At 36.6% G+C, this 12,903-nt stretch overlaps 1 protein-coding gene across 5 annotated transcripts in view; it reads right to left on the reverse strand.

The window, feature by feature from the left end:
* PDS5B (PDS5 cohesin associated factor B) overlaps positions 1-12,903 on the reverse strand; it is a 109,072-nt gene that overhangs the window by 31,766 nt on the left and 64,403 nt on the right. For all 5 annotated transcript variants that reach the window (XM_015623111.2, XM_015623101.3, XM_015623076.2 and 2 more), the window contains exons 19-23: positions 11,237-11,397; positions 10,586-10,709; positions 9,639-9,797; positions 8,787-8,855; positions 4,384-4,520 (exon numbers count right to left, since the gene is read on the reverse strand). In XM_015623111.2, coding sequence (XP_015478597.1) covers positions 4,384-4,520; positions 8,787-8,855; positions 9,639-9,797; positions 10,586-10,709; positions 11,237-11,397 — 650 coding nt within the window. The remainder of the gene's footprint in view (positions 1-4,383; positions 4,521-8,786; positions 8,856-9,638; positions 9,798-10,585; positions 10,710-11,236; positions 11,398-12,903) is intronic.

Here is a 12,903-nt window from a genome sequence, read left to right on the forward strand (position 1 = left end):
TATGCAATTATTTGACTTAATTAAATCCAGTAAGTTTGCATCACTGAAAAACAAGTACTTAAAAGGAGAGAAATTACTGTGAACTTAGCCACCCCCATGCCAGCAGAAGATTTAAAGCCTGAAATGATTTTCATAGCATCACATTTTACAGCCTATTCCCACTTACCATTACCTGGTCCCAACCTGGCAATAAAAATTTTTCATCAAACTTTCTACAAGTTCCACACGGGTGTGAAACAGTTCTAGCTGTGCATTGAGCCAGGACAGTCCATACTGCCCCCTCAGAGACCATATCTAGCAGTAAGATACTTCTGTTCTGCTTGCTGGTCCTCCTTCAGCAGGGGAGTCCTGCCAAAGAAGTAGCCAGCCCATTTCTAGTCCCCAGAGTTGCCAAATTTTCTAGCTCAAAAGCAATGCTTCAGGCCAACATAAATTGCATTTAATTAGACACTGTAATACATGACTATGTGAATTTTATTTTAAGAGAACAGCAAAATTTCTTTTGACTACAACCACTGAAAATGTTTATCAGATGTGTGGCAAATTTTCTACAGCACAGAACTACGGCATTCTAAACTCCAAAAGGTTTTAAACAGTTTTTCTCCCAGTGAGCATTAGTTTAAGAAAAAATACAGATAGTATTTCAAGAAAATCTCAACTTCATATCTAATATTGATACTTTCAGCAACTGCTCGTGTCTTCTGATACTGATATAGTCTTATTTTATGTTTAGTATAGACTAAAATCAAAATCCTGATACAAAGACATGAAAGATTCAACCTAGCTGCTCTACGTAACCACAAAGAGAAAATTTGTATAATCTTGAATTTTGTAGGACTGTTATGACTTATAAAATTAAAAAGAAAGACTTGGGAAGAACAGTTGAGATACTGTTTATTGATAAAATTCGGCATTAAAAAAATACAGGACTGGTGAATTTAACCTACATATGCTAACAACTCAAAGAAATCAGTTGTTGATTTATAAGCAATTCAAGAAAGTCATCAATCCTACTGCTTCAAAGTATGAAGGATGAACAAGAGAAGGGATTTGTTGTCCAAGTGGGACCTTGCCTTCACCTGACACTCCAGGCTAAACCATGCTTTGAAGTAAAAAAAACAACATCCCTTACACTGTCACTGAAAGGCAGAGTTGTGTAGATTTCAAGAGGCATAGGGGCAGAGTCACTTTTAGGGTTGATGAGGGCAATAACACAAAGAAGATTACAACATGACTGGTGGCCTCAACATCATCAAAGGCTCCTGAGCCCTGCCACTTTCATTTAATTCAATTATCTTTATCAAATCATTAAACATTGTTTAAAAGACAAGTGCAAGCCATGAACACTAAAATTGACTCACAGAGAATGACCTCTATCAAGTAAACATAACATAACAAAGGTTATGTTCTGTCTGAATGGACAACTTTACTCTTTTCAAAATCTACTCCAACTCAGAAGGAGCAGTATCAGATTTGCACAGAAGTGACACAGTAAGCATTGCCAGAAAGAAGATATCCTTATTGCACTCAATGGGTGAAGAACAAAGGTCAGGAAGTGTCAGCAAGTTCCATGCAGAACTGACAGGCCTGAAACATCATCTCCTCTGCTTCAGGTTTTGAGAGCTATTGCTAATGTAGGCAGTTATAGCTCACAGAGACAATGGACTGGCCCTTCTATCAGTATGGCACTTTCCTGAAAAGCAATAGTGAGAACCACAAAATAATTATCACATATCCTGTCAACAGGGCTCTTGCCTCATTCAGCAGTGGGTGCACATTTCCCCTAGACTTCCTTTTGTCACTAAGAGAAGCTTTTCTGGTTGTCTCTGTCACTTCTCACTAGATTTTATCCCAGTTGGGAGTTGGCTTTCCTAACTGTATCTCATATGGTGTTCTCTGCATGCCTGCCAAATTACCCATCTCTACTTCCTCCTTCATACCTCATACAACCATAGAATAGTTGGGCCAGAAGGGACCATGAAAGCTCATCTAGTCCAACCCCCTGCAATGAGTAGGTACCTGGGAGGTCTGTCCAACCTGACCTTTAATGTTTCTAGGGATGAGGCAGCTATCACCTCCCTGGGCATCCTGTTTCAGTGTTTCATCACACTCACCATAAAAAAAGTCTTTGCTCTATCTACAGGCTCCCTTTAAGTACTGACAGGTCACAATAAGGTCTCCCCAGACCCTCCTCTTCTTCAGGCTGAACTCCAACTCATTCAGCCTTTCCTCATAAGAATGCTCTAGCTCTCTGATAATTTTTGTGACCCTTCTCTGAACAAGCTCCACCAGGTCCATGTGTTTTCTGTGCTGAGAACCCCAGAGGTGGATGCAGTACTTTGGGTAGGGTATCACCAGAGTGAGTTAAAGAAGCAGAATCAAATCCCTCAACGTGCTAACCATGCTTCTTTTGATGCAGCCCAGGACACAGCTGGCTTTCTGGGATGTAAGCACAGATTATTGACTCATGTCCACCCTTTCCTCCACCAATGTCCCTAAGTACTGCTCTGCAGGGCTGCTCTCAATCACTCTTTTGTGTTTGAATTTTGCCAGGAGCCTCTTGCTCATCCAGGTATGGTTTGCTGCGTCTGACCTTCTGCTGTGACCACTTTTGAGCACTGAGGGATAATTTTTGAATACTAGGTAACTAGCTTTTTTCAGCCCCTCTTTCCTCCAGGCCTTATCCAATGGGACCCTACAAGCACATTCTTGTAGAGACCCAAGACTGTTCTCCTGAAGTCCAGTCCTATCTTGCCTTCTGACTCCCTTCTTGCCCTCAGGATTTTGAACTCCACCATCTTAGGGTCATTACAGCCAAGGCTGCCTTCAACCTTCACATCCCCAGTAAGCCTCTCCTTGCTGGCATGTATGAGGTCCAACAGAAAGCCTCTCAGGCTCTCAGCCTCTCATCAGGCCCTCTACCAGTTGTGTCAGAAAGTTGTCATCGATGCTGCCCTGGATTGTTAGGCATTGCTGTGTTGATATTCCAGCAGAAATCAAAGAGGTTGAATTTCCCCACGAGTGCCAAAGACTGCATGCATGAAGCTGTTTTCAGCTGTTTAAAGGCCTCATCCACTTCCTCTTCCTGTTCAGAGGTCCCATAGCAGACACTCACCACGATGATACCCAGAGCAGTCTGCTCTTCAGTTCTAACCCATAACATGTCCACTGGCTCAACATCCAAGATGCAGAGCTCCAAGCTCTGGGATTGAAGAGTTATCTCCACAGCAACATCACATGTCACTGCAGCTTTCTCCCTGCATGAAAGGATCCCTCCCTAGCTCTCCATGAACTTGATTTAAAAATGGAGAACTGATCACGTCACTATATAAAGTTTCTACTTTTACATTGGAGTAGAAAAGGAGTGGGAAAATTAAATTTCTAAAACAGTAAGGAAAAATAATTCCAAGCATGAAAATACATAGGGTCACAGAACTGATCCGTTCACTAACTACTGCATAAGCCAACCATTTGCTCCAAGTAAGTTGTGCTGAAAATCTAAATTACTGCCACTCTACTCCCTGACAACTGCCACAAATGGATACATTACAGAACTTAAAACTATGAAACAATTATTTACAAAGAACTTTAGGACAGACTACATAGTTGCTACAAAGATAATATACTAGACAGCTCTCAGGTCTGCAATTCTGCACACACACAGTATGGGTTCTATCTGCATAACTACGGTATAACATTAACTCTACCTGAAAATAAAAACCTTTTTAAACACACTGGCACAATCTACCTATGACTTTAACGGCTTTTGTAGACATAAATTTTCAATGTTTGGCAAGCAATAGTAGCTGACAACTTGTCACTTTTCCTACCACCGAGGATTAAGAAGATATCCTGAAAAACAAGTTGTCTAACAGTCACCTAAAAGGTAAATTATTTATAGAGACTTAATCCTGTTTACACATTTCCTTCTACCTTTCACTTTTAGAGACCTCAAGGGATTAGCCTGCCTCCAAGCAGAAGTGTCTTGTGTACTAAGTATTTCCACCTGGTTTATACAACACACTATTATTCTTTATTAGAAAGCCTACCTATTGGCATTTGGCATACACAGAAATTGGTACACCAGAAACAGCAAGCTGTCTGAAAAATTAAAACAAATTTTCAGAAGGAGGAAGTCGCACAGTTTATTCCTGCAATATGAGTAATGGCCTATTGAAGAGAAAAATAAAAGCAAGAATATAAAACCTAAAATTCAGCTGTGTACAGTGTTAAAAAACCTGAGACTCAGCAAACTTACGTAGGAACCAGCCAGGCTTACCATCACATCTTATTTCGTAAGATGAATAAATTGTTAAGCAGTCTAACAGAATAGTCCCCCACTCCATCATCACAGATGTGAAAACATTATCATCTGTTACATACCTTATTTTCCCCTGCTCTGTTAAATCTCCATCACTGTGTAATATTGTTGTTAGCAGTCTCAGAGTGGAAGTTCCTGACTTGCTGTGGTTGTTCTTCATTCCTAGCAACCACCGAACCATCATCTTGATGGCCTGAATCTGAAAAAAAGATAAAAATTATACCAAATCAAATCATATCATAAGCCTCATTTTCAAAATAATCTTTATCTTAATTTAATCACATAGTATTTTTTTCCCAAGTGCTTTTTGCTGATACAAACATAAGTCTGTCAAGACTGCAAAACATCATTTAAATACTGAAAGATAACTAGACATACTGTCACTAGACAGCAACTTCTCACTGAAAGTCTCAAGCACGTATTACAGCCAATAAAAATCACACATTTAGTTAAAGTTTGAGCTGCTGCTTCTACAAGCAATCACATATTTAGTACTTTGAAAACATTTTCTTAATTGAGCTTTCATCCATTAAATACTGTGAAACAGTCTAAACAGTTTATACTTTTTAAGAAAATGTTACTGGATCAAAAAGCAGAACACATTTTCATCTTTATATGTTACTACAATTCACAGAATATTCTGAGTTGGAAGGGGCCCACAAGAATCAAAGTCCAATGAATGAACCGTACGAGGACTGAACCCATGACCTAGGCATTAAATTCCTGTGCCCTCTATATTCTCTATTTATCTATGTAATATTTGAGCTTAAATTTAAGACACATACTTGAAAAAACACTTAATAGACATCTTGGCTGTTAAGAGTAACAATTTGTACTATGATAACTTACCCTGGAAAAGGATACTTTTATTCATAGCTATTTAAAGAAAAGTCTCAAAGTCAGTTACATGGGATAACTTGGTTTTGCCAATGGAAACACACAGTGCTTTGAGGCAAGCTTCTGCCAGTATGCAGAATCCAGAGACTACTATGAAACACTGAGTAATTTCATTTTTCTTTAGTGAAAATAAGACATCCATTTGGAGATAAAGTTTGTTTTAGTATTTGAATCCCTTTATCCTTTCATATGATAGCAGAGACAATAAAGAAAACAAACAAGAGTATCTTCTTAAAGCAAAAGGAAAATGCTCATCTGAATCACATAGACATCCCTTAGGAAAAAAAAACCAAACAAAAAAACCACTGAACTCTGAAGATCAAAACCCAAAAGCTTCAGAAAACAACACTTTTCGTACATGGTAATTTCAAATATTCTCATTAGTGGGAAAAGAAATTCTAGTAACTCTTATGTAAACATTCACAGTATCACCAAATTAAATTTATCATACCGTAATTCATCTATTCCTTGCAACAAACTGACCAAAATGGTCCCATCAGATCTCAGTTCTAGGACTATCACTTATATGTGAGTTTAGTTTTTAGGACTGTAGTTCATTTGTTCCACCTTATTGGGTAACAACAGAAAGCTGTAGGATGTCTGTCTCTCCAGAACTCAGAATGCAAATACAGTCTGAGGAACAGAAATGAAATTGTCTTGCCCTCACTTTCAAAGGGCCTTTTCCATTGGAAAAGCTCTAAATATCCACCAGAAGATTCTAATAGCATCAAAACAAATATGATAATTGTAATATAGCAATAATAGCATCAGATCTTCTCACAGCTCACAAATTCAATTTATTCATGTCATAACCAGGACTTGTAACCATTAGTGTCTCCCATTTGTTGGGCAGATGGAAACATGACAGATCTCCTTGATCTTCAAATAAATCATGTATTCAGACAGGGAACAGACACAGGCTACTTAGTCCCCTGACCAATTTCAATCTGCTTCTAGTAACTCCCTCCATAATGTCTTTTCCCCAATTTTATTATCCAAACCTATTCTAGTCTTCCTTCCAAGCAGTCAAGTCCAAGTCCCGTCTCCTTCAGAATTTTTATCTGACCCCACTAGTTTCCCTATTTCTTTGCCTGTGTTAATGATGATATGATGACATTCCAGCAACCATCCCAAATTAAGCATTGCCAAGAATTTAGTACAGGGCATGAGAATTCCCCCAGTGACTACTACTGATTACCTGAAGACTTTGTTAAACATAACATGAGTTTGGACTGCTGTCATGTTTTAAATTCTCCCTTGGCAACCAAGCAGTGTAGCCATCAAAGGATAATTCCAGTTGGAAGAAGTGTTAGGAGGTCTCCAGTTCTATCTCCTGTTCAAAGGAAGGTCAGCTATGAAATTGCACCACATTGGTCTCCATTTTATGGACTGTGGTGTCAAAAGCCCTCCAAGAACGAAGACTGCACAGACTGTCTTGGCAGCCTGCAACCTCTTGCTACCTATTGCATGTCTGACTGTTCTCAGGCTTTTCTTTATATTCAATCTGAACTTCTTGTTTCAATTTGTGTTCTATGAGCCTAAAATTCTCCTCTGAGATGAAAAATTATTATTTACAACATGAAAATATAAGGAAGTAAAGACAAGACAGAACCATATCAAAGGCAACACTGTCTTTCTGCTACATCACCATTATGACAGCAGCTGGCTCAAGTTTCTAGTGCCTGAGGTTTCAGAGCCACAAAGGCTGCAAGTTTGTGCAGTAGCAAAAAATGAAACAAAGCCCACTTTGAGCATAGTTAGAGAAATATTATGAGAAATCTTATATTCCAGTGATATGGAAGGAAACAAGAAATATCGCTGTTACTACACAAGCCTTAATCCAGTGCATGGTGCACAGCACTCATTACAGGTCACTGCCAAGAGAGATTATTGCTTTAGAATTCAAGTGCCAGGTGTAGGAATTCCAGTCTAACTCCTACAATCATTAAACCAATTAATAGTTAATACTGTACTGAAACATTTCTCTTCAGACAGCCTTCCATTTAAGGTTTAGCACCCGTACCTAAGGCTGTCCTATATCAGTCTACATCTGCTAGGCTATACAATACTAAAATTTAATTTTCATCAGTCCTTTGCACTTTCATACTCCAATTTGCTAGTTTTAAAATCCCCACTAGATATATAATAATGTTACACAAGGAAAAAGAGGCTTTCAAAACCACAGTAAAGAAAAGTACACTATTACAGAGAAATCATTTATAAACTAATGGCATGGTCTGCAGCATACATTAAGTTTAGGCTCCTCAGTAGTAATAAATGCTAATTAAATTTGCAAATCAATTGTCACAATAGCCTGTTTTCATCTGCAAATAAAAGCTTCTTCCAGTTTTCAGCTTGGCTTCAACTTCAAATTGCCTTAAGAATTTCTGCAGATTAATTCCCTTCCAAATAGCCAAATGTATGAGGAGTTTCATCAATATAAAAGTACATTTTAGAGAATTACTACAGCTTCATAAATAATTTAAAATAATTAAGGAAAACAATTAATATTTACTATTTCACACTAAATGTACAATCACTGGAGTGAAATCATGTCTATTTAAAACTAGCACTTCATTAAAACAAAGGTGTAGTCTTTTAAAAATTTTTGGAGTATACTGTGTAACTATGGAATTGCACAAATACGAAAAATATCCTTTGTGTAGTCAAACAACTAAAATCAACAAATCAACTCCAAAAAAACCCAAGCCTTTCCAGTATCAAGTTCTGTACCAAACTGCAAACCAAAGTACTTACTAACCAGCAGAAAAGAAAGTCTCCTAGGAAGAGTACCAGAGCAACTTTACTTGAAAGACATTAGAAACTAAACAACTTATTTAATATAGAGCATACTACAAGACAAGTAGTATTTCTCATTCTGAAAGAAGTGAAAGCAAAAATCTGTCCCTGTTCTGAAGGGCACTGAAAAAACAAATGAAGATATAGAATATATTTTCCACATCATTAATCTATTTCTAATTAACTGAAAAACTGCCTGACAGTATCTCTTACAGAGTACAGAAAATGTAACACACTTACTCCAAAATAAGAAAAAGCTTGAAATGACATTTTTAGGTAAAGTACCAAAACAAACTTCCCACCATTTTAAAGTGATTTTTTTTTTTTCTTAAATCCAGGTTTTTCTCAAATACATACTGCACACATAGAAAAATAAACAATGTAACATTTATTCATTTAATGAAACTGACAAATGCAAATCCCATTTTTCTTTTTCCAAAACAACACTGAAAATTTTTTAGAATGTCATAAAAATTCCACAGAAAAGCAAAAACTTTTAACAAAATTTCTATAGTACTTAACTCCTACCTTGAAGAGAAAGGGAAAAAAAATTTACTTGAAATAATCCAGCTATCATCACAGTTAAGTGTCAGAAAACAAAACTAAACCTGTAAAGAGCTTATATAAAAACTTAATGAAATTGAATGAATTGATAATGAAATGAATAAATTTATGCATAAAATAATAATTAAAAAATATGTTTCAAGAGCAAATCCTTATTAAGTATTACAAACATAATAGACATGTAAACACAGTACGTGCTACTTACTTTAACAAGGGTTTCAGGAGACACTTCTTCATCTGGGACCCAAAGTTTTGTTGTCTTTTTTCCTGGAAGCTAAACCAAATGTTACATTTGTTATGCTACTGTTACTCTTTGGTGAAACATGTAACCTCCTCTTTCCTGTTTGCTTCTGGAAGCAATAAGGCAGCACTCCCTGGTCAGCTTTATGCCTTCTGTATCTCACAGAAGTAACCACTACAGAAGTGAGATACCTCACTATCCAAGCATCAGAAAACGTAAAATTAGTAAAGGGAATGGCTGTTGTTATTACCTGAAAATTATTCCTTTAGAACGTAATAGCCATTACTTTGAAAATAACTCCCAGTTTTTCTATATCCAGTAGATTGGAACCTCACACACATTTCACTGTTTTAGACAGTGTATCTTTCTTTAAGATTTCTAACAATGCACAAATTCATTTTTTGACTTCATGATCACTTTATAATCAATACAAAATTGTTCAAAAAATTAATATTCAGTCTTCCATTTAAATACTGTATTTTAATTTCAAATGTAATATACTTCCTAAAAATTATAACTCACTCAAGGTAAAAAACAGAGTGAAGTCATAACAATTTTCCCCTTTTTAACCAAAGTCAAGTCATGAGTGATGAAATATGGTGCTATGCAGATCACCACTTTTATAATATTCCCAAATTAGTAGAATTCTCCTTTTCTGTACCGTGGGTTTTCAATGCAGTCAAACTACATGAGGAAATCAAAAAACAACCATATACAAAAAGCAGAACCAGCATGCCAAATATTTTCCCAAGTACTTGCTGAGTATGATACTACAGGAAAAGCATACTCTCAATAAAAGGTTTTAAAAATACTCACCCTATCGTTCATTAGCAAATCTTTAACAATAAAAGTAGCAACCAAAGATTTCAAAGGGGCAGCAAATTGGTCAGGTGCAAGCATGGCTATATGGCCAATAGTAACCAATGGCGTAATGAGGTGCTCAAAATTGCTTGGATCCAGACTTTTATGCAGTGGCTAAAAAAAAGGCAACAAATTCAGGTATTAACTGATATAATCTGTGTCTTATTAAGGGGGTGGGAATGACAGCTTCTTACCAGGTTGTCCATGTCTATTTTAGAAATACAATTTTAAAAGAACTATTGATTAATTAATTTTAGAGATACATTCACCTACCCATCAAGTCTTCCTCAAGTCAGAGGAAATACCAGGATGACAGACAAAAATATTTATCACCTCTGGACAGCTCAAAAAGTGACAGCTCAAGCATGACCATTTAGGAAACAATGGATTAAAGAGCCTATTTTCTCACGATAGCAATTCCAGTAACGGACTATGATCTCACGATAGCTATTCCAGTAACGGACTATGATTCAGCCTTCAAGATAAGAGGCTGATGGCCACTAATTAAAATGTACATTTACAGTTATAGCTATAAAATTTATTTAGTCTGTACCACAATTCAGTTTCTCATAATTTCTGCTAGCATTTAAATACCTTTGACTATTCTCAACAGGGGTACGGAGTAGCATATGGTTCCTCTTTCCATAAATAGTTCATGGTTCAAGTACATAGCCCAACATTTGTTTTTATTCTATCATCTCTTAAAACATATGACCTAAAACATGATGAATCATGAGATCCAAGAACACCCTCTACTACCATTCTTCAGGCCAAAATCATGTAACAACAAAAGGAAAAGGGAAAAATGTATTTCCTAAATATGCTATAACTTGCAACTACACCCCTTAGTTTACATGTGCAATATAAACACCAGTAAAAGTAACTTAAATATTTAATGTTACCTCAAATATCTGTGCAAACTGTGTTTCTTTGCTGGAAAATATTGCATGGATGCAGTGAATAGCATACTTGGCTTGACGAGGAGGTCCCTTTTTAGCTTTATGATGCAACACTGGAAGCAAAGCACTAAACAGTTGTGTAACAAAACAAATAGACAAACAGACCAAGAGATAAGTAATTTCACAAACTGAAAATCTTCCAAAACATGAAAGAAGCTAAGAAGTACAGATACACATATAAAAACCACAGCACTGCTGCAAAAGAACTAACTGCTTTTGTTAGGGTAATTTCTTCAAAAAAATAGAAGAAAAAAATTAACTTGCAAGCAAAAAACCCCTGGTTTTTGTTGATAAAATATCATGTAGTAAAATAGGCATTTATGTCTGCACAGGTACTAAATGGTCGTTTGGAAACATTTTTGCCTACGTATCCTTTAAATTGCAAGGAATGTATCACTACTTGGGGTATATATATTCATTTCACTTCCATTCTTCAAAATGCACTACATGTTAGTCTTTCAAAATCTCATTTTGGAAGTAATACTTTCTTCCAAAAGAATGCAGGATAATGCTACAGCAGATGAAAGGAAGAGAGAGAACTTCCATAACCCTATACAATAAAGATCACTCCTCAGAGTAAGATGAACAACTTACGATCGTATGTGAGGAAAGTCTTCTTCAATTTTACTTCCTGTATTTTTGAAAATTTGTAATGCCGCTTCTGCCACTTTTTCATCATCCATTTTCAAGCAAGCAAGGAGAGATTCAAAAGTTTCAGCTGAATGAAATGAGATAGGGTGTGTAAACGAAAGTACCTGCCAAAATATGATGAAAGCCATGTTAACATTTTTTAAAGGTCCTAGGACACTTCATCAAGAGTCATTTTCCAGTGTCATACTGGAACATTTATAATACTCTCCCTGTTTTTGACTCATGATGCACATTTCTTTTTTTTTTTTTTTTTTTTTTTTTTTAGCAGCTCCTAAATTTCTCTGTCTTTATACATGACCTCATTAGATTTAATTTATTTCAGTCTCAGTTTCTTCAGTCTCAGTTTCTTCTCCTATTATCCTGACCACACCACTTCTCAGTGTCTATGTCTACATTAGCGAGTACTGGGTTACAGCAGGAACAGGTCTTCAAAGAAACACAACTGATGTTAAGGAAGCAATATTCAGGTTTCAGGAGTTTTACTTCAGAGTATTTTTAGACTGACTAAATCCACTTTAGCCACTGCAACACAACATGTGCTTCTGAAGGCCATCTCAATTTTGTTCCTCTGAAAGGAATCCAGCTTGTATGACTCCAGACTTTGTTTCCTCAGGGGAAGAAAGGATTCTGCTCTGAAGTGAAATTCCTATCTCTAAAATAGCAACACAGACACACTCAATAGGGTCTCTAATCCCTTAAGTTTTCCACAGCAACTTATCTGATTCTGCACCTCTCCTTCGGATTCTTGGACTAGATTCTTTTCAAGTATGACAGTCCTCCCATGTTCAAAAAAATGAAATAAAGAAACCCTCAACTGATCCTCCCTGAAATTTGGTCTTCTCTTCATTTTTAAGTGGCTGATGATTATTAGCCTCATTCCACATAATATTCTGACTCACGGCAGAGAAACAATCTTCAAAATCTACAAACTTCTTCATATGCACTTTCCTATTTTAGGCAAATTACCCTCCTTCCCACTTCATTGCATGGCATTCTCAGTGCTGACTCCTATATTTGTCCTCTGTATATTATTTTCATGATGTATAGACCTCTTAGTTTAGGGTAGTCTTACTCCTCTTCCATAAATGTGTCATGCCAGTTCATATAAATGTGTAAATACTGACTTGGAAACCTTCATTCAAGTATATAGTCCTTCACAACATGATTCTTTCTTTCTTACTCAGACGCATTCTTGTGCTACTTTTTTTTTATCTGCACTTTTATCTAAATGTGCACATCAGGATAAAGAGCCACACATCAGGATAAAGAGCCACACCCTTCCAGATGAATCTACTCAGTCCTTAGTTTATCTGAAATATTGAAAACTTCAGTATGAGAGTCCTTTAGATTTTTAGGCCTCTGAAGTCAATCCCCAGATGGACTACTTGACAGTCTTTGCTGTGTTAGCTCAGTCTCAAGATTACTCATAACTGAAATAGGTAAGACCCCAATTTACATGGAATATGGAGGAGCCACAGTGTTGTACTGATATACAGTAGCACGGTACATATTTACAAGTCGCTGAATTAATACTGTAATAATCAAAACTCCACTGCTGCTGTCTCACACGCAACTACTTTTGGCTTCCAGAAAAGCTTCTAAATAATTTT

This window comes from Parus major, chromosome 1 (genome assembly GCF_001522545.3).
Source record: "Parus major isolate Abel chromosome 1, Parus_major1.1, whole genome shotgun sequence".
Taxonomy (NCBI): domain Eukaryota; kingdom Metazoa; phylum Chordata; class Aves; order Passeriformes; family Paridae; genus Parus; species Parus major.